At 44.2% G+C, this 22660-nt stretch overlaps 1 protein-coding gene across 3 annotated transcripts in view; it reads right to left on the bottom strand.

Annotated features, from left to right (window-relative positions):
• The window catches only part of LOC142256190 (indolethylamine N-methyltransferase-like), an 82650-nt gene that overhangs the window by 57588 nt on the left and 2402 nt on the right, over positions 1–22660 (bottom strand). Inside the window, exons 2-4 of one of the 3 annotated variants that reach the window (XM_075327744.1) lie at positions 19982–20241; positions 19302–19509; positions 15489–16437 (exon numbers count right to left, since the gene is read on the bottom strand). The exons of 1 other annotated variant lie outside the window; for it this stretch is intronic. In XM_075327744.1, coding sequence (XP_075183859.1) covers positions 16002–16437; positions 19302–19509; positions 19982–20129 — 792 coding nt within the window. In that variant the 5' untranslated portion in view covers positions 20130–20241 and the 3' untranslated portion in view covers positions 15489–16001. Of the gene's footprint in view, positions 1–4573; positions 4643–15488; positions 16438–19301; positions 19510–19981; positions 20242–22660 lie in introns of those variants that run through there. One more of the 3 variants, XM_075327747.1, reaches the window with a different exon arrangement.

Raw genomic sequence — 22660 nt, forward strand, 5'->3', positions numbered from 1 at the left:
GGCGCTGTCATTTACTGTAACGTGATCATCGGTGTACGGTGTATACCTGTGATCACGTGAGCGGGGACCGGAAAAACCGTCCTGAATCATGATCTCCAGGGTCTCAGCTAGCCTTGAAACCCCGGAGATTTTCTGACACTGGGGGGCGCTATTCACTTATTTCTGCCTGCTGTTTATAAACGGCAGATCAGAATAAGGCTACATTAACACGACCGATCCATTTTTGCGGTCTGCAAAAAACAGTCCGTTTTTTTTCACGGGTGCATCCGTGTGGCATCCTTTCCGTTCCGTAGACGGTCCGTATGTCATCTTTTTGTCATCCGCGTGCCTTCCGTTTTTTTTGTGTACTGCAAAAAAACTGAAGGAGGGTAAATGCATAAATTTACCCAGGATCCATAGCTTCATCCTACATGAGGCGGTCACATGTTCACTCCAGTGCCATTTTCTACTGCATTTCACAGCGTAGAGCGCTTTGGTGATTTTCTTGTGCTTGTGCACTTCATATCAGTCTTTTCTGTCATTATAATGGCAGAAAGACACATAATGTCCCACTCTCCTGCATTTTGTAATTTTGCACCCTTTGGTGCCTTTCATGTGGCACTAAGGGGTGCTTAGCTTTGTATTTAGCCAAAAAAATTTAAAAAAAAATGACGAAGGATTCCCCCTAGTTTTGTAGCCAGCTAGGGTAAAGCAGACGGCTGCAGCCTGCAGACCACAGCTGGCACCTTCACCTTGGCTGGTAATCCAAAACTGAGGCACCCCACACTGTTATTTTAAATTAAATAAATAATTAAAAAAAAAAAACACGTAGGGGTCCCCCCAAAATTGGATCACCAGCCAAGGTAAAGCAGACAGCTGGGGTCTGATATTCTCAGACTAGGGAGGTCCATGGTTATTGGACTCTCCCCAGCCTAAAAATAGCAGGCCGCAGCCGCCCCAGAAGTGGCGCATCCATTAGATGCGCCAATCCTGGTGCTTCGCCCCAGCTCATCCCGCGCCCTGGTGCGGTGGCAAACGGGGTAATATATGGGGTTGATACCAGATGTGTAATGTCACCTGGCATCAAGCCCTGGGGTTGGTGAGGTCAGGCGTCTATCAGATACCCGACATCACCAACCCAGTCAGTAATAAAAAAAAATAGACGACAAACACATTTTTATTTGAAAAAACACTCCCCAAAACATTCCCTCTTTAACCAATTTATTAGAAAGAGAAACAAATCCAGGTCTGGTGTAATCCAAGGGGTTGCCATGACGATCCACACTGTCCCAGTCAATGAAAAGCAGAATGTTCCTCATTGGCTGGGAGAGCAATGCAGTGACCTTAGCTAACATCAATAGGTCAGCCCAGGTCACTGCAGGGCATGACAAGTGCTGCTGTCAGCGAGGTACATTACCTGCGCTGATCTCCAGCACACTGACAGCACCTGTCACTGAGTTCAATGACCGCCGCCTTCACAGCCAAGTATCGCGAGAGGCCCGTGACGTCACCGCTAGTCAGTCTCGAGTCGGAAGCGAGAGAAGGTGATGTGACAAGCGGCGGCCATGGAGGACAGTGACAGCGCTGAGGTCGGGATGGCGGGACTTCATCACCGCAGGTAAGCCGAGCGGGGCCATGTGTGCAGAGTGTGTGTGTGTGTGTGTGTGTGTGTGAGTGTGTGTGTACATGCCGCGGGCAGGAGGGGGGGCGGAGCGAGCTGAGCGGGGAAGTGTGGGCTTCCTGCACGTAACTAGGATAAACATCGGGTTACTAACCAAAGCGCTTTGGTTGGATACCCGATGTTTATCTTGGTTACCAGCTTCTGGCAGGCTGCCAGCGATGGCTCTTGCACACTGTAGCTGTAAAAAGCCCTGCTTTTTGCTGCTAGAACCGTTCTCGAACGTATCCAGAACTATCGAATTTTAGCAAAAAAGTTCGAGTTCTAGTTCGATCTAGAACAGCCCCAAAATCACTCGAACCGTGAACTGGAGAACCGCGAACCGCGCTCAACTCTAGTCTTTACGCAGATGACATAATTCTTTCCCTCTCCAATCCCATGATTTCCATCCCGGAATTACTTATATCCCTCGAAAAATTTTCAAACATATCCTATTATAAATTGAATCCACGTAAGTCTAAATTCTTGTCCTTTAATCTTGATACTAACTCTATTGACATAATCAAAGCTTTGACCTCTTTTTCAGAGGAACCAGTTTTTCTATCTTATCTAGGTATTTCCTTAACAAAAGATCTTCCAAAAAATGATGGAGATCAATTTAGAACAACTGACTAATAAAACCAAAAAAGACATTTTACGGTTCTCAAACATAGAATTGTCATGGATGGGAAGGCTTATTGCTTTTAAAATGATGACCTTGCCTAAAATTATTTATATTTTTCAATCAGTTCCTTTACTGGCCCCTATGAGGCTTTTATTAAAACTTCAAAAGCTTATGTACAGCTATATTTGGAATTCTAAGAGGGCTAGGGTATCCAAGTTTATATTAACAAAACATAAAAAACACGGGGGCTTAAGTGTTCCTGATCTTACCAAATATTATACGACCTGCATAATTAAAGGTAGCCAACATTGGTTCAAAAATTGTCACAATCTTCCATGGATAGATCTGGAGTTATATGCAAACAAATATATTTCTTTCAAAAACCTTCCACTTGCCCATTTAGGTGATCCCTCTCCCCCTTTACCCGAGCTCCTACCCTTCTAGCTACCATTGAGGCCTGGAAATCTCTGTCAAATCACTGTCCCAAAAATAATACATTTTCTCAAATAAAAAACTTTTCGTTAAAATTTTTAGCATTATTGGCTGATGTTGATCTTCCAAGTAACTGGCATTCCTCAAACTTAAAAACAATAAGTAACATCCATAACGGCAAAGATTTTATATCCTTTCTTGACATTAAGATTCTTCACAAAATCCCTGACTCAGATTTTAGAACTCTTATGACTTTAAGAACTATGCTTCGGAAGCTTTTGATGTCAAGAAATCCCATACATGAGCTTACTGATCCTTTGCTTTGCTCTCCCGATAGTGCAGTACTTTGGAGTACAAAAAACATATACCGTCATTTGATTGATGATTATAACTTTGAAAAATTAAAATACATGATAGATTGGGAGAATGACCTTCAGCAACAGTTTCCAGAAGACAATTGGCAGACCTCCATAAAAGCAACTAATGCATCCTCTATTTGCGCCTCGCTTTTGGAAACACATTTTAAGTTATTATCCAGATGGTATTTCACTCCCTATAGAATTCATCAATTCAATCACAATAGTTCTTCTTTGTGTTGGAGGAATTGTGGTAGTCCAGGCACTTTATTACATATTTTTTGGGACTGTCAGATGCTGCAGAATTTTTGGAACGAGGTCTCTAACTTGGTTAATGATGTCACCCATTCAAATCTAATATTAACTCCACAATTGGTCCTTCTTTCTCTGGACTCTGATTCTTTGGACCCAGTTTATAGGCACTTGGTTATCCATATTTTCCTAACCGCTAAATCTTTGATAGCGGCCTCATGGAAGAATCCCCTACCCCCAACCCTTACCATTTTAACTAACTCATTAAACTTACATAATAAATTTGAAGAAAGATATGCTACTTTCAATGACTCGTTTTCTAGATACCACAAACAATGGCATCTTTGGAACAGCTACCAGCAAGGTCTATCGTAATTAGTAACCAGTTTGTTTTTCATGTATTTTGGTCAGCTTGCTCCCCATGCCTGAAAGAAATCTCCTCCTTCATTTGATTGCTTCAAACTTTTGGTCTTTATTTGCCAAAGTGGTTTCAGAAATTTTGTACATAGTTGTGGTTTTTTTTAGTGTGTAATTGTATTCTTTATAAATAGCTATGATATTTTCCTTTCTTTTTAAGGATTCATGATATATGGTTTTCCTACTCCCTTGTTCCTCCCCATTCCCCTTCACCCCCCCTTTTTTTTTAGCCTGTTTCCCTATTAAACTTTTGCAATCCTTCACATCCTAACTTCCCCTTTTCTTCCTCCTTCCCTATCCATCAACAATTGTTTATTACTTGTAAGAAATCATTTGACTTATTACAAATTAATATGATGTTTTTACATGACCTTTCCCATATATGTTATATAATCCCTAATAAAAATATTTTAAAACAAAAAGGCTTTAACCCCTTGGCTTCATCTACTGTATATATAGATGTGGTCTCTGCATGTATGGAGCGGGCTCAGGAACTAAGTGTGGGTTATAACCTTGTTATACAGCAATTAGCACTGATCACCATAGTTTAACCCCTTTGGTGTTGCTGTCAATCATGACAGCAGCATCTAAAGGTGTTTTCTGTAAACCCTTGTTCCTTGGCAGTAGTGCTGCAAACAATAACAGATACCTGAGATTGATAAGGAGGATACAAGGAATAAAATGTTATGAGATGGGAATGTATCTAATGTCAACAAGACATTGGTATGATATGTATCAGCAAGTGCAATAAATACAGTTGATAAAATATATGCAGTATATCAAACATAAGCACATCCATACAATGGCAGGAAGGAGAAAATTGGAAATGTAAAGGACCGGAGAATAGATATTTACCTGTCCTTGATGTGAAGTGTGTGACCATCAGTGATTGTGCTCTGCAGATAATACAGCACTGGCCTCATAGCTTCTTATAGGGAGCCTGAGGAACGGGAGGTGCCCTGTGAAAGGAGTGAACAGACTGTGTGGACCTATGGTGAGGAGCAATGAAATCACTGGAGGTGGAATGTGTGATATATGGACATCCCCAGGGCAAGAAAGAAAAATACAGGGAAATTGTGACTGGGGAAGTATACTGAATATTACTTACATTACTGAGGGTGAAGAGATCTAGTCTGGGAGAGTTTTTGTGAGGACTAATGACATCACTAGGTGCAGAGAGATCTAGTCTAGGGGAAGTGTGGTGAGAATTGGTGACACCACTAGGTGCAGAGAGATCTAGTCTAGGGGAGGTGTGGTGAGAATTGGTGACACCACTAGGTGCAGAGAGATCTAGTCTAGGGGAGGTGTGGTGAGGACTAATGACATCACTAGGTGCAGAGAGATCTAGTCTGGGGGAGGTGTGTTAAGGACTGATGAAATCACTAGGTGCAGAGAGATGTAGTCTGTGGGAGGTGGGATGAAGACTGATGACATCACTACGTGCAGAGAGATCTAGTTTGGGGGAGGTGTGGTGAGAATTGGTGACATCACTAGGTGCAGAGAGATCTAGTCTGGGGGAGGTGTGGTGAGAATTGGTGACATCACTAGGTGCAGAGAGATCTAGTTTGGGGAGGTGTGTGAGGACTGATGACATCACTAGCTGCAGAGATCTAGTCTGTGGGAAGCGTGGTAAGGACTGATGACATCACTAGGTGGAGAGAGATCTAGTCTGGGGGTGTGGTAAGGACTGATGTCATCACTAGGTGCATAGAGACCTAGACTGGGGTAGGTGTGGTCAGGACTGATGACATCACTATGTGCAGAGAGATCTAGTTTGGGGAGGTGTGGTGAGGACTGATGACATCACTAGGTGCAGAGAGATCTAGTCTGGGGGAGGTGTGGTGAGGATTGGTGACATCACTAGGTGCAGAGAGATCTAGTCTGAGGGAGGTGGGGTAAAGTCTGATGACATCACTAGGTGCAGAGAGATCTAGTCTGTGGGAAGCGTGGTAAGGACTGATGACATCACTAGGTGCAGAGAGATCTAGTCTGGGGGGTGTGGTGAGGACTGATGTCATCACTAGGTGCATAGAGACCTAGACTGGGGTAGGTGTGGTGAGGACTGATGACATCAGTATGTGCAGAGTGATCTAGTTTGGGGAGATGTGTGAGGACTGATGACATCACTAGGTGCAGAGAGATCTAGTCTGGGGGAGGTCTGGTGAGGATTGGTGACATCACTAGGTGCAGAGAGATCTAGTCTGAGGGAGGTGGGGTAAAGTCTGATGACATGACTAGGTGCAGAGAGATCTAGTCTTGGGGCAGTGTAGTGAGGTAGTGAGGATGGGTGATGTTATGTTCCTGTCCCTGGTTTGGGCTCGTCACACCACGTAAGGTTTTTTTAAGTAGCCTGGCATATTTCAATATGATGAATTTTGTTGGCCTATTTAATTCCTTCACCACTTGGAAATTTTCCAATTTTCTGTCACGTCTCCACCAGAGTCCGGTCATGCGACTTCTGCGTCAATCACCAGGTAGCGCCGTGTTCCCGCTGTGGATAGTGCTAGTGGTAGGAGAGGAGTTGGTGCCAGTGGCTCTGGTGGGCGCAGGCTCCGCTCATCCACTAGGCTGGGTTTCCCTGGGACCTGCAGTACCACTAGCTGACTATAGGTGGCATGTGTCTTCCAGCTGAAGTTACCACCATTCAACTACAGCTAATGGGAAGACACCACACCCTTCTTATTCCCCTCCTGTCTGCTGGTCACTGCCACAGATAGTTTTCTATTCCTGCTTTCAGGTTCATGTTCTGTTTTGTATAGTGATTCCTGTGTTTTGACTTGTACCTGTTCTCTGACTACCCTTCTGCCTGCTGTTTTTGTACCTCGCTGCCTGATCCGTATTTGACCTCTGCCTGGATTCCTGACTACGTCCTTGCCTTCCTGATTTTGTCCCTGTTCTGCATTTCCTGGTTTGACCCTGCCTGACTACTACTCTCTCGGAGTGCTGCCTTCCACAGGTAGTGATCTCCAGGGTCCTGTATAATTCCAAATCTCTGTATAGGGGTTAAAGGATTTCAGGGTTCTCGGGGTCCTGCTTTGTGAGCGGCTTTCCTCTCGCCTGTCTGTTACAGCCAGCCTGACTCTGTGGTTCCAGGCAGGCGTTACATTTCGATATTTTCCTCCCCTTCTTCTAAGAGCCGTAAGTTTTCTATTTTTCTGTCAATATAGCCATATGAGGGCTTGTTTTTTTCAGGACGAGAAGTACTTTTGAAAGACACTATTCATGCTGCCCCATATTGTACTGGAAAATGGGGAAAAAGTTCCAAGGATGGTGAAATTGCAAAAAAAAAACTGCAATTCCACAATGTTATTTTTATTTACCATGGTATATGGTAAAACTTGACTTCGCAGTATGACTCCCCAGGTCGGTACGAGTTCATAGACACCAAACATGCATAGCTAACTTTTATCTAAGTGGGGAAAATCAATTCAGAAATCTGCCAAAAAAATGAATTGCGCTTTTGTCGCCGCTTTACGAGAGAGGCAGCGTTTTAATTTTTCAGCATCTGGGGCTCAATGATGGCTTGTTTTCTGCGTCTTGAGCTGACATTTTTAATTATTCCATTTTTGGATAGATGTGATATTTTGATTGCCTCTTATTGCATTTTAATGCAATGTTGCAAAGACAAAAAAAACGTAATTCTGGTGTTTTTGACATTTTTTTAGCGCTACGCCCTTTACTGATCAGATTAATTGATTTTATATTGTCATAGATCCAGCATTTCTAAATGTGACGAAACCAAATATGTGTGTTTTTTATTATTGTTGTTTTATTTTTGGTATACCGTATATACTCAAGTATAAGCCGACCCGAGTGTAAGCCGAGGCCCCTAATTCTACCACAAAAAACTGGGAAACCGTATTGACTTAAGTATAAGCCTAGGTGGGAAATGCAGCAGCTACTGGGAAGTTTTAAAAATAAAAATAGATCCCAATAAAATGTAATGTGCCCATCCTTGTGCCCCATCCCCTTATTGTAATGTGCCCCATCCTTGTGCCCCCTCCCCTTATTGTAATGTGACCCATCCTTGTGCCCCCTCCCCTTATTGTAATGTGCCCCATCCTTGTGCCCCCTCCCCTTATTGTAATGTGCCCCAGCCTTGTGCCCCCTCCCCTTATTTTAATGCGCCCATACTTATGCCCCCTCCCCTTATTGTGATGTGCCCATCCTTGTGCCCCTTCCTTGGGCCCTCTAGTAATGTGCCCTGCAGTAATTTGCCCTGTAGTAATGTCCTCCTACTGGTCCCCTTCTTGTCCTCTATTATGCAATAAAAATTATTCTCACCTGTCCTCCGTTTCCGCGATGTCCTCAGCTGCTTCCTCTAGACCGCAAGGCACATAGACTCATCTGTGATAGCGTTTGATGCACGAGGCTGCTGTCTGCCGTCATGTTTTTACTGCAGTTGAATGCTTTATGACAGTGGTGGTGCAGTAAAGCATTCAACTGCTGTAAAGCGCTGAATGTGACCCCGTGTATTGGAAGCGATAACAGAGGGGTCTATGTGCCTGCGGTCTGCAAGAAGTGTGAGATGGTGAAACAGCTCCCATTGTTCATGGCCAGAAATATGTACCTGGTTAAAGATGTGCATGGCAAGCCCCTGTATCGCCTCACAAGCATAGTTTAGACGTATATATTTGTGTCTCATAAATGTGAATAGTATTTATTGTATGTAACTTTACCACCTGCAGCTGTCAGTAATGATGTGATAATACTTTATAAGGGACAAAAATATCATTATTCAACCATAAGAGGACGCTGTTTCTCAGCACAGATGAAAGGCTGCAATAGGTAGCTCAGATGGGGGCGGAGCTACAGGCTGATAAAAAAAGTACATCACAGGAAGTAGAGCAGCGGCCATCTTGGAAGCGGTTGGCAGTTGGCAGTGAATGAGTACAGAGACAGAGGACGTGCAGAAGAGGGAAGAGATAATATTTGCGAGTAGAAATCTATCATCTTGATCAGAGCTGTGACACTGTATCCGTATCCTTACCAGATGGGAGAAGATTGCTGAAAGAACGCTTTTGCGCTTTTGTGAAGTTGATAGGACGTTGCCAAGGAGACAAGCCACAGTGACCGGCAGTACTGCTCAGCTGTTGGAGAGGCCTCTCATCTGACTTTGTACTTCAGACATATTGTCCAGAGCAGACCCGGGTCGATAAGATAAGTAAGGCCCACTGCGCCATCGCCGTGGGTAACCGTGCACGCACCTCACATCAGTTTGGCGGCAGAATATTTGAGACTCAGGCAGGGCCTGTAGTTAGTTTAGGTAGTCATTGAAACCCCTTCAGGCCACACTTACTGCACAATCACCGTTTGGGACCATTGTTTCTACAACTACAAAATCTAATTATTTGCCATTGAGGCTTCTCTGTGGACCACAATGACCTCACACCTGGATGTTGCTAAGACCTATCATGGACTTTAGGCCAGAATTGAGTTCATCCAGGAGGGAACTTGTATTGAACAAGATATCTATTTTTTTATTTATGTCTTTATGCTCTTTGCTAAGCAGTCATTGTATATAGTAAGTTGTTTTGTTATTCAAGGTGAATCTTGGGAAGGATCCTCCATTAATGGGCACTATATTTATATTGGGGCAGGGGAATAGTCAATTTGGGGTTAGAGTAAATTTATTTTAAGTTTGTAAACTGTTGTGCTATACCGCGGGCGGCTTGAATTTCACACCCATCCAATTTTTTGTTTCATGTGTAAGGGTATTGTTATGGTTAATATTTTATATTAAGTTTTGATTATCATTTAAGCAATTTATATATGTTTAATAATTTTATATTTTTGTATTAGCTTTATAAGTGTTATTCATAAAAGCAATAGCACTGGGTGTAGTCGCTTTAAAGAGGCCTTTGTCTAAAGTTTCTTTGTTACTGAAGGTCCAGAAAACTGGACAGATCTGGTTTTAAGGAATTCAGCAGGATCCATAATTTACGATTTTGTTATTTTCAACTTTCATTCCATTTTTGGTCATGTACTAAGCCGTCCCCTTTTCTTTTGTGGTTTTAATAAAGTACTGTTTGGGCATCTGAGATTCAGACAAAGCCTGGTACACGGACATTGACTGTGTGTTCTTGTGTTTGTCTCCGATGCATCGCTATTAATTGGACCAACATTGGCAGATCTGGAGATCACTTTGCATCTCACCCTAAATTAGCTCTCCCAGGAAAGGGGTTTCCACGACAGTATTAATAGGTAGTTGGCAGTTGGAATATCCAGTCATGCCTGTAGGTAACATATATTGTATATATTGTAGTTGACTTATGTTAAAAGGCGCCACGCTGTATAGCACAAGGGTCTCAGCTTATTCGCTGAGTGTTTGTGAATTTTCCCTGAGTGTCTTCCCCTGTTTGATTGTGTTCATATCCAAATTATGGTAAAGTACTTTTGTTAGTTAATCTAGTTTTGGGGCCGTTTATTTCCCATTCGTGACTTCGCTGTATCCTAAAGAGCCCACCCCGGTGCACGGCTTACAAAAGCACCCCTTGATGATCACGTCCGGTGCATGGAGCCGCCACTGCTGTCAGTGCTTTACAGCCGTTGAATGCTTTACTGCAGTGCTGCCGCCATAAACCGTTCAACTGCAGTAAAGCCATGATGGCAGCCTGCAACGGCGGTTCTGTGCACTGGACGTGTTCATCAATTGGGGCTTCTTACAGACTGCAGGCACATAAACCCCTCCATGATCGCGTCCAATACACAGGGCTGCTGCTGCCGTCAGCGCTTAACAGCAGTTGAATGCTTTACTGCACCACCATTGCCATAAAGCATTCAACTGCAGTAAAGACATAACGGCAGACAGCACCCTCGTGCATCGGACGCTATCACGGAGGGGTCTATGTGCCTTGCGGTCTACAAGAAGCAGCTGAGGACACCGCGGGAACGGAGGACAGGTGAGAATAATTTTTTTGTGGGACCCTGACCTGAGTATAAGCTGAGGGGGGCATTTTCAGCATAAAAAATTTGGCTGAAAAACTCGGCTTATACCCGAGTATATATGGTACTTTACTTTGTCAGGCAGGTCCTATTTAAATGATTTCGTGATTGAGAACAGGAGTGGTAGTAATCAGGGCTGGGTGCAGTTAGGGAAATTGAACTCAGCTTCCCAAAGATGTGATAAACCACAGTTAATTTATGTTTTATGGATGGGGCAATCACTTTTTCACACGGTGCCCTGTAGGTTTGGATTTCTTTTTCCCTTATTAGTAAAGACCTTCATTTGAAAACTGCATTTTCTGTTTACTTGTGTTATCTTTGCCTAATATTTAAATTTGTTTGGTGATCTGAAACATTTAAGTGTGACAAACATGCAAAAGAATAAGAAATCAGGAAGGTGGGCAATGAGGGGGTAATTATTTTGGGGGGTGTAGCACCCACGGGGCAAGAGGTTTAATACTCGTCGCCAGGCTGGTGATGGTGTTGAGTCAGGGGATGTCACGGATGGCCCTGCCCAGCTCCGTGGCCCCGAGGTGTACAATAAAGGGGATGGACGGAGATGGGATGAGGATGAGTGGTGGTGAGGATGAGGGTAGTAGTGGATAAGGGTGAGGAGGATTGTCTCGTGATGCCACCTGTTGTACGCAGCCAGGGAATTAGCCGGCGCTGCTGTCGCTGTCCTCCGGGGTGGATAGTTGTAGTAGCAAAGATGGCTCTGCTCCCCACAAGTGGAGCAGGCCCTGGGGAGGATGATGAGGGGAGTAAAGGCCATCGGCGCCGAAGTGAGGGGTGGAGGCATCGGCAAATTAAAAGGCTGACACAGTCTCTGTGGTTCCAGGTGGTTTACTCTCAGTTCTTTAGATTGCCCGGAAGATACTGGTCACTGCCGTGTTGGGCCCCAGCGAATCGCGGTTAGGTCAGAGGTAGCCACTTGTATTTTGAAAGTGTCCTCTCTAAGAGTTGCCCCTCCAGGAGTGAGGAACTGGGGCTGAGCATCCCGCTCCAAGACTCAGGCCCTGTGAAAGAAGAGAAGAAGAGGAGTGGTGTTGTGTCTGGAGTCCCGGCTTGACTAGACTGAGGATTGTGTGATGGTTGCTCCTACTTCTACCCCAAGTGGTGCCCACCCCCAAAGGTGGTTGTTCTAGTGACCGGGAAAGTCCCATGCTTCGTGATGGCCAACCGCATGCCTACCCTAGTCCAGTCCCCAGTGGGAAAGCATCTAAACTGTATATAAAATGTAAATGTGGAACACCGGTGATTAACCCCCTCCTTACCCGAGATAAATACTGCACCTTAAATGAGGTGCAGTACCCTGTGGCGACTGAAGCCGCAGGGGCGCCACATTAGAACTTTTGCTATGGGTTCCCATGATTTCTATGTACAGCCCTGATAAGGACAATTAAGACAATTAGTCTGTGATTTGGGGTCTGATCCTCAGAACCATTAACAATCATCAGAATATTAATTTATGTAAATCAGCATGAGGGTACATAATGCTCTGCAGGGTTCAGCCTCCCAGCCCCCATCCTTCTACTGACAGTTGTGACCAGGACGTCAATCCCTACTAATGACAAATGGCCTTTATTTTACATTATACAAATTGCCACAAGTGTGATAATATTACATTTATTTACCTTAGCTGTACTGTAGGTTTGGAAGTTCCCCCAAGGCTATCTCTCACAGATCTTATACCAGATTGTATTTATTTTTCTCATTTTATTCCTTATTTATTTATTTGAGTCATATTACTATCTGCAACATGATGGGAAAAAATGAGAACACTTTATATAAGATCTGTATCTGTCTTGAGAACTGGGTCCGGACATGTGCCGCTGATGAAGGAGAGATCATCTGACTACCATCCGTTGGTATGAGAAGTCCAACCAGCTTTTCCCTGAAAGCAAAAGCCACATTATTGAAATAATGTCATGAGTGTGTGATGTGATCCTGAGGGGATCTGGGATCAGAAGGTCCCAGCATATTGTTGATCACAGATCTGTCATATACCCTGAGCTGGAGTATATTCAATTCTATCCGGTACTGAAGGGGTTAAGGTGCATTTCTATCCTGCAGTGATCTAACAGGTAGTTGTAATCTCAGTTGCAGTTATTCCCTTCTGCTAAAAATATCCTCTCCTCACCCCTCACTATGCCGGCTATAGCTCATACCTATGCTGTCCATGTTGAAGGAGCTTGTTTCTGCAGACCTGTGATGTTACAACAATTCCAACTGGGAAGCTCTTGCTGAAGAAACCTTGGAGCATTCATTGTTGTGTCTTTCCCCACCAGTTTGTCTTATCTACCTTGTTGTCTTATTGCAGTGGAGAGATTAGCGTCTCACTGGCCATCACTAGTCAGGGTGAGTTCAAGACCAGCGAGGCCCTAGGGACGTGATTGGCGACAGGGCCCTAGGCCCCATATAGGGACATTAGGGAGTATAGGGATCAACCTCAGGTGAGCGTTAGGAGATGACCCCGCTCCTTTTGCCCTAGACCCAGGGTCCTCAATTGTATCATTTCCCCAGTGTAGCCTGTGTATTGTATTGCAGCTTTGGCGAGAAGTCCCATCTACACCTGGCAGGACCCCGGTAGTCACTGCATGACAGGTAGATGTTCCGATGCTTGAAGAGCCTAAAATGCCACTGTGATACATAATATACATGGTAGTATTGGGCCCAGGTGTACATTATGCATTGAACCTTCCAATTATGTCAGTGAGATGGACAATTTGGAAATAAAGGATGCACAATTTTTGAAGAAGTTGCGTGGTCCTCTGCACTCCTGCGCGATTATCCTCGTGCTGTGCAGTTCTCTGCTTACCTGCATTGGCCAGTCACATGTCGCGTGGTCCTCTGTGTCCCTTCATTGCCAACCACATGTAGTGCAGTCCCCGGCTCGTTCCCCCCCTCCCCCGCGCGGATGCCCACATGTCCTTTTATGAAGAAGCATGCATAATTTGCTAAGGTGTGCCCGGCCTATCACTGGGAGGCACCAGGTGCTTAAGGCTCTTCCCCCTCATGGGAAGGTCAAAAGCAATGCAAGGATTCTAACCTAACCTGAGTGTTGGTCCTGCTTGTCTGCTCCGGTCCCCTAGCCTCCAGCACCAGTCCTGCTTGCAACCAGTTCTGCTCTACAGTGCCTGTCTTGTCTGTGTTCCTGGATCTGTTCTGTCTGTGCCTGTCTGTTCCCTTGCACCAGCCTGAATCCTGCACCCGAATCCATACCTGTCTGTATCCTGTAGCTGTGTCTGTGTACTGCCCCCGTAGCAGCAGCCGGGCCGCTCGGATCCGGAGCCACAGTGGCTCGAGGGGTCTCCGGACCAGAAGGGTCCACGCGGATACTCGAATTAAAAAGGAGTGGGGGAGTATATACACGGGATTAGGAAAGTTTGTGACGCCACCCATGGTGCGTGGTAAGATAGGGTACCACCACTGCTGTTGGGGACGCCCGGTGGCGGTGGTATGGCAGATAGGTGTTTTAACCCCTCCGTGGGTAGGGGGTTTTTGCCCCGGGAGCCCGGTGATGGTGGTGTAGGGGTGCCGTTGGGGGTAGGAGAAGGGTTTTTCAGGGTACTCACTCAGTCCAGAAATAACCACACCGACAGCTTGCTCTCAGGGTTCACGCGTAGGATTTCTTTAGACTGTATTGGGAAAGTCCTATCCCATCGGTGCACTAGTACCCCGATTTTGGAGCGGGTTGGGGATGACACTTGAAGTCTTCACCCCCGTCGGGTAAATTACCAGGACGCATGAAGCTACTTCCCGGCCTAGAGTCCACGTACCCCGTCGTGCCCTGGCCCCTGCCCGGTGATAGCTCAAGGCCGTCGGCAGCCATCCTCGGCAGTCCGTGCCCCCTGACACTATCCCCTGCGACTGGGGTTCCAGCTCCTACCAGGCCTAGACCAATGTCTGCCACCTAGTACTCAGGAGCCCTGCTCTACCTGTGACCTCTCCTTACGAGAGTCACTTCACCTCCTTCTCCATCCACTACCACTTCACTTCTCCTCTCACTTTTCCACTCAACCCTACCAACCCCCCATGTGGGCGGCCCTATTCCCTTCACTTCAGGCCCCCCAATGGTGTGTCTGGTGGGTACAGTGTAAAGTGTTCCTAAGGTTTTGATTGGCTCAGCTGTTAGCAACACCAAAGGACCAGAACCCGTAACCAAGGAGGGTGGATACTGTGCAGAAGGGCAGGTTGCACAATACCCTGTGACGACCTGATAGGCCAGGGCGTCACATCTGTACCTGTCTGCACCTGTTGTCCTGTCTACCTCAGCCACCCCGGCTGCAGCTGTGCCCGATGTGCTGTGCCTGAAATCCCTTGCCTGATGACCTGAGCCTGATGACCCATGTCGGACTTTCTGCACCTGCCAGTATCCGTCCTGCCTGTTCCCCACCCAGACTGTGTTCCTGTTCTGCACTGTTTGTCCTGCCTGTTCCCCATCCTGTTCTGCACTATTTGTCCTGCCTGCCCCACTTGTCCTGCCTGTGCCCATCCTGCCTGCCCCACTTGTCCTGCCTGTACCCGTCCTGCTATCTTACTGCTCTGCTCAGCTGCCACAGTCCCAGTTACTGCCTTGGGAGTGGCACCTGGCGTTCTGCCTCGTGGCCGGCGCTTAGTTAAGCCACTCCCATGAAAGCAGAGCCAAGAAGGTTACTCAGGCCTCTGCACCATTAGGAGTATCCCTGAGAATAGGGATATCTGAGGGCCCCCTAACTTGAGGGACAGCTTAGGAGCCCCGTTTGTCCACTATTGCAAAGTCATCGTGACACAGATCGGTGGTAATGCTGCAAAGTCAGTTGATGAAAAACAGACCATGAGACTATTCTTTTTTTGGTTAAACTATATTAGTCAGTAACTGTTGGTGACTACAGTGCTACAAAAACTGCAGAACATTAGTAAAGCTCCAACCATCGAGAGATCACAAACAAAGCACATTTTCAATTTATTGCTTATTAAAATTTTCCTCCATTCTTGAGATAGTAGCACTTTTTTCTTCTTTACAGCTCAATTCTTGGGAGACCGACCACCACTTCCACCATGCTTGTAAGCACTGAGCTGAAGCTGTCCAGGATCTTGAGGTAACAGAGATCTCCAGCGACCTGGCTGGCTTCAGAGCAGCACTTACAAGCTCAACAGGAAAGAACATGTGAGCTCTGCGCGTATTCTGCTGCCGAGCAGCGAGGGTCGATCTCCAAGGCAATGAGCTGTAAACAAAAGAAAAAAATGTTAAGAATGACTGAAGATTAAAAACAACACCCAATTAATAACCCTTTGAAGGAAATTTATTTTTCAATTATTGTGTCTGTCAGCGTAAGATTTATTGACTCCCCGGATCTTACAGATTTAGGAGACTTCTCTCTTTTCGAGCTACCAAGAACAACAGATTCTTATAATCAACCATATCACTCTCTACTGAGGTGGGGATCACCTCCTCCTTCTCGATCACAAAACCTGCTTTAGTCACAGACTCTTTCACAAATTTCTCATCCACTGTCAGAGCAACAAACTTGTGTTGGCCCACCCGGTAAAAGCTCATATTGAGTGTAATAATAAACACCAAATGGCCCCCAACTTTCAGCCACGAGGTCAGGATCTTCAGGTTCCTTGTGATATCTTCCTTATTGTGGCAGATGACGTTGAACAAGTAGACACACATCACACAGTCCACTTGTGGTAGGACGACCGAAGCGACAGAGCCAGCGGTAATGTCAAATTTAACGACTCCTTCAATTGCTTTTCTCACTTGCTCTTCTTTTTCTTGCCATTCATCTCTAAAACAAACCATAGACAGTAGATTTAGAATTACCTCTGCTTCCCGTAACACCCGAGTAGGTTTAGACGTTAGTCAATATTCAGATCATCTAGATCATCTAGAAAGCTGAAAGCCACATCCAGAGCCCCCACCGCGTAATGATATCCAGATCACCCCCCACCGCAGTGACAACCAGAGCCTCCACCGCGTAATGACATCCAGATCAACCCTCACTGTGGTGACAACCAGAGCCCCCACCATGTAATGACATTGAGATCATCCCTCACCGTGGTGACAACCAGAGCCCCCACCATGTAATGACATTGAGATCATCCCTCACCGCGGTGACAACCAGAGCACCCACTGCGTAATGACATCCAGATAACCCTCCACAGTGGTGACAAACAAAGCCCCCACCGCGTAATGACATCCAGATCACCCCCCACAGTTGTGACATCCATATGGAGACCTTCTCTTCATAGTTGTTTGTTAAACCTGGTGCGAAATCAAGAAACTAACCCAACAGCTGAGAGCCACAGGTTGGGGACCCCTGACCTTATTGACCTAAAGCGGGAAAGGTTTATTCTGATTTCATGATAGATAGTGAGAAAAACCTAAATATGTGTCTTTTTAGAGCGCACTGGAGTTTTCCATAACCATGTGGAACAATCCAGTGTTCCGCATGGTTATGCTCCGGACACATTTTGAGGCCATTGGCAAATTTTTGTATTACAATGATAATGCAGTATCCACCCCGAGATAACTCCGACTTTGACCAACTTTTCAAAGTTAGGCCGGTCATTGATCACTTCTGCAACAAGTTTGCTGATGTGTACATTCCCCAAAGGGACATCTGTGTGAATAAGTCCCTAATCCATTTCAAGAGGAGGCTCAAATTCCAGTAAGAGGGCCAGGTACAAAATTAAACTCCCTCAAGCTGTGTGAGAGTACCTCAGGGTACACCAATAGGTTTAGGGTTTATGAAGAAAACAACACCAGAATTCAGTCCCCTGAAGGCCCCCCTGTCTTGGGAGTGAGTTGGATTTGGTGCACCCACTGCATGTTTCAAAAATTGTATTGCTGTAAACTAGACATGCAGGAAATGTTATTTACTACTTTTTGTGTGTGACATGACTTTCTAATTTAAGGGCAAAAAAATTCAAAGTTTGAAAATTGCAAAATTTTCACCAAATTTCTGATATTTTCATAAATAAACGCAAAAAGTATAATTCTACATTTACCACTAACATAAAGTGCAATATGTCACAACAAAACAGTCTCAGAATCAACGGGATCCAAAGCGTTCCAGAGTTATCACATCATAAAGTGACACTGGTCAAAATTGAAAAAAAAAAAATGGCCGGGTTATGAAGATGAAAACAGGCTGAAGGGATTACTGGGGGAAAAGGAGATTTCAATTTATGTATATTTTTAACATTATCTTTTAGTCCTGTATTCTCTTGAGTGCGTGTTTTATATATTGCAATATAACAGTGCTAAAATTAGAAAATAATAAATCTCCCAAGGATAAGGGCCAAAACTTGGAATAAAAAAAGTAAATTTTATTGATATCTGTGGAATAAAAACACGCCTCCCGAGGAAGTGAAACGTACGTTGGGGTGGAGGGATATGAAGAGTATATATCATTCTGTCAGCACTCAAGCACGTTTTTACCCCTCCTGACCAGGCAGTATTAATTTATTGACTAAATACATAGGATATAACTTACAATGCTGTAGATGTGTTATATATCATAACCTCATAGGTTTTGTATACACTATATAGTATGTTTGTTATTGTGAGCCGCGTAAAAAGAGAGCAATGCTCACTGACTGATTACACGATTGTAGACACTTGCGATGCTAATTAGTGGACACACCTTGATTTAACATCTACTTTTTATCACATTATTTTCAGGGGTGCCATCATTTCTGTCCAGGCCTGTTTCATGAGTGGAAGCAGAAAAGCAGGAATGTCTGACTTTCATTTATTATAGATGTTTTTATTTATTATTATTTTTGTCAGATTAAAGTTATTTGTTTGACCATTGTGGGTTTTTCTTTCATTAAACGAGGTGTACCAACAATTTTGACCAAGTGTATATATATTTACAGTACAGACCAAAAGTTTGGACACACCTTCTCATTTTCAGGATTCTGAAAATTGTAAATTCACATTGAAGGCATCAAAACTATGAATTAAAACATGTGGAATGAAATACTTAACAAAGTGTGAAACAACTGAAAATATGTCTTATATTCTAGGTTCTTCAAAGTAGCCACCTTTTGCTTTGATTACTACTTTGCACACTCTTGGCATTCTCTTGATGAGATTCAAGAGGTAGTCACCGGAAATGGTTTTCCAACAGTCTTGAAGGAGTTCCCAGAGATGCTTAGCACTTGTTGGCCCTTTTGCCTTCACTCTGCGGTCCAGCTCACTCCAAACCATCTCGATTGGGTTCAGAAGTCCCAGCATTTGTGATTGGTTGCGGATAGGCAGTGCCCCCACCCTGAGTGACAGCATGTATGACTGCAACCAATCACAGATGCTGTGTGTGTCCATATCTTGTTGTAAAAATAAATAAATGAAAAAATTGGTGTAGGGTCTCCCCATATTTTGATACCCAGCACAGATAAAGCATACAGCTACAGGCTGCAGCCCCCAGCCGTGCACTTATCTTGGCTGTGTATCAAAATAAGAGCACCCCTACCAATGCAGAAAGCATTGAATGGAGGGCAACACCACTGATCCGCACACAGTTTAGTGGCCGCTCCTGGATACTGGAGATCCATTCCTGTTCAAATGAATGATGGAAAGTTGGTATCTCTTACATCAATATCATAGTAATGTAAAATCCCTTTAAGCAAGACTTAGCATACGTACTCATTGCCTTCAAGTTGACAAACTCGTTTGGAAACAAATGACCAATCTGTGGCTCCTTCCTTTTTCTCCAGCCACGCCTTAAAGTGATTGTCACAGGAATCAGTAAAGTTCATTACGTATATCTTCTTGAAGACATTGCTGGCTGAGAATATCGGGAAGAGCACCCCTGAAATACTCACATTAAGCAACGTGTCTCCTTTCACCTTGCCTGTAAGAAAGAAGAGAAATAGGGATTGCCAAAAATAGAATGGAACGGAGGTTGTGAGACATTGCTGGCCGAGAAGAGCAGAAGACCTTGGTCACCACAAACTAACAAGAAATGTCCAACCCTTACATTGTGCTGGAGAATATAGCAGAAGAATGGCCAAAGGGAAGAGCTGGATATTGGCTGGCACTTAGGTCACTAACGCCATCTGGGCATGACCTTCGATGTCTAGACAGGACTCGGGACGGCCAAGCCTTGGGGTGGGGGAAATGTCACAATTTTAAGTTGTATCATTTTAATGGTAGTTTTTGACAGAAGCTGAAATGACCCATGAGATAGATTCTGGACAAATGTTGCTTTGGAAGACAACCATTGCTCCCGATTCCCCCCAGGAGTCCACATGTATGGCCGCTCAGATTTCTATTTAGCAATATACGTCTAATCATAACAATATGAACTGTCGTCACATACAGACCTGAGGAGAAGAGGTCATGCAGCAGTTTTAAAGGAGACCCCACGCATTCCTCCATAAAACTTATTTCACCACTGGAAAAGTGATTTTCTATAAGGTTTTTGGCGTGATGGCGTTCGCCAGTATAATCCAGGAGAGGACTGGAAGCCATGATCACCGGTTCTTCGTGAGGAGGATCCGCAGAGCTCAGTTACACTTATAATATTGGTGGTTTTTGATTTTCTTGAATGAACTTCAGAATTTTTCAACAATGATCCACTTTTCTATCAGGTAAATAATAAAAAAAATATATAACAATTAAAGTAGAGCACAGAATGTGAATAGATGTGATATAGAAACCTTCCTATGTGAGCTTCAGGTGAGAACCTTCATTCTTGAATATTCATTATTTTTATGCTAATTCATATTTTCCCTCTTACAATTAAGGATTGTGTTTTTTTCTGGTGCAAAACATTCTGCCCAATCACTATCGGCTGGATCTATCTAGACCTCGTTCTGTCCTGACTTCTTGGCCCATTCTGTGCTTTCCTCGTCTTACTGCATTTCTGTTTGCATAGACTCCACCTCCTGCCGATGGCTCTATATTCTTACACTGGATACCTTTTTGGTTCTTTTTTTGGTTTTGCGTATGTCAGTACATTATTACTGGAAGGAGCCCAAGATGTGGCACATTCTATCACAAAGGGGCCCGGGATGGGGAACATTATTACTGGAAGTGGGCCAGGATGAGAACATTATACCAGGAAGGGGCACAGAGGAAAGACGTTATTATAGGAAGGGGCGCAGGATGAGAACATTATACCAAGAAAGGGCCCAGGATGGATGACATTATTACTGGAAGGGGCCCAGGATGGGGAACAGTATTACTGGAAGTGGCCCAGGATAAGAACATTATACCAGTAAGGGGCACAGAAGGAAAGACATTATTACAGGAAGGGGCCAAGGATGAGAACATTATACTAAGAAAGGGCCCAGGATGGATGACATTATTACTGGAAGGGGCCCAGGATGGGGAACAGTATTACTGGAAGTGGCCCAGGATGAGTACATTAGACCAAAAAGGGGCCAAGGATGTACGACATTATAACTGGAAGGGCCCCAGTATGAAAGACCTTATTATAGGAAGGGACCCAGTATGGAGGACCTTATTACTGGAAGTGGCCCAGTATGGAGGACTTAATTATTAGAAGGGGTCAAGGATAAAGGATATTATTATAGGAAGGGGCTGAAGATGGGGGCACTATTAATAAAACGGGCCAGGAAGAGGGACATTATTATGGGAAGGGGTTTATCCTAGGATGGGGGCATTAGTATAGTAAGTGTCACAGAATGTGGGGCATTATCAATTTAAGGGCCCGGATTGAGGGCATTATTAAATAAGGGGCTGGGATGGGGGACATTATCTCCGGAAAAGACCCTGGATGGGGAATATTATTAAAGGACCATGATGGGGGGTATTATTAAATAAAGAGTGCAGGATGGAGGACATTATTAAATAAAGGGTCCAGGATGGGGGACATTATTAAATAAAGGGGACTAGGGTGGGGGACATTGTGAAATAAAGGGTCCAGGATGTGGGACATTATTAAATAAAGGGGGCTAGGGTGGGGGACATTGTGAAATAAAGGAGCCAGGATCTGGGACATTATTAAATAAAGGGGGCTAGGGTGGGGGACATTGTGAAATAAAGGGGCCAAGATTGGGGACATTATTAAATAAAGGGGGCTAGGGTGGGGGACATTGTGAAATAAAGGGGCCAAGATTGGGGACATTATTAAATAAAGGGGGCTAGGGTGGGGGACATTGTGAAATAAAGGGGCCAAGATTGGAGACATTATTAAATAAAGGGGGCTAGGGTGGGGGACATTTTGAAATAAAAGGGCCAGGATGGGGGACATTATTAAATAAAGGAGCCAGGATGTATGACAATATTACAGGAAGGGGCCCAGGATGTGGAAATTATTACATGGGAGATGTAAATACATGTTTTTATAGGGTCTAGAACACTACAAGGGTCTATACATCTGACCAACATGTAGGTGGGGGCTCAGGTCCAAATTTTGCATTGGGGCCCATCAGACTCTAGTTATGTCACTGAATATTACTCTTACCATACTCTTTTTTTATCTTTTTTTATGCCTCTTGCCGGACTTTGATACATAATTGGAGCCTTTAAGATATATATATTTATTCAGTCATTGTCAAAAGTGTTGGCACCCTTGAAATTGTTATAACAAATGAAATATGTCTCCCAGAATATTATTGCGATTACACAAGTATACTTCCTACAGAGAAGTATTGAGACAACACAAAAAAAAACGAGCGAGAAAAAGGCATATTGGAAATAATTTTACATCAAATCCCCAAAATGATCCCGACAAAATTGTTGGCACCTTTCCAAAATTGTGGGTAAACAAATTTGCTTCTAGCATGTGATGCTTGTTCAAACTCACTTGTGACAAGTAACAGGTATGGGTGATATGAAAATCAGATAAAAGCGGAGAAGTTGGCTCAATCTTGGCATTGTGTGATCATTTTTTATTTTAGGTTCATCTTTTGTGACATTTTACTTTATTACTGTTACAGATCATTAATAGGAATGTCTGGGGGGACTGAAACGTTATTTTGAGTATTCTGATATATTTTACACTTATCCTGTTGTTGATTCATAAATTGTAAATG

Source organism: Anomaloglossus baeobatrachus, chromosome 11 (genome assembly GCF_048569485.1).
Source record: "Anomaloglossus baeobatrachus isolate aAnoBae1 chromosome 11, aAnoBae1.hap1, whole genome shotgun sequence".
NCBI lineage: Eukaryota > Metazoa > Chordata > Amphibia > Anura > Aromobatidae > Anomaloglossus > Anomaloglossus baeobatrachus.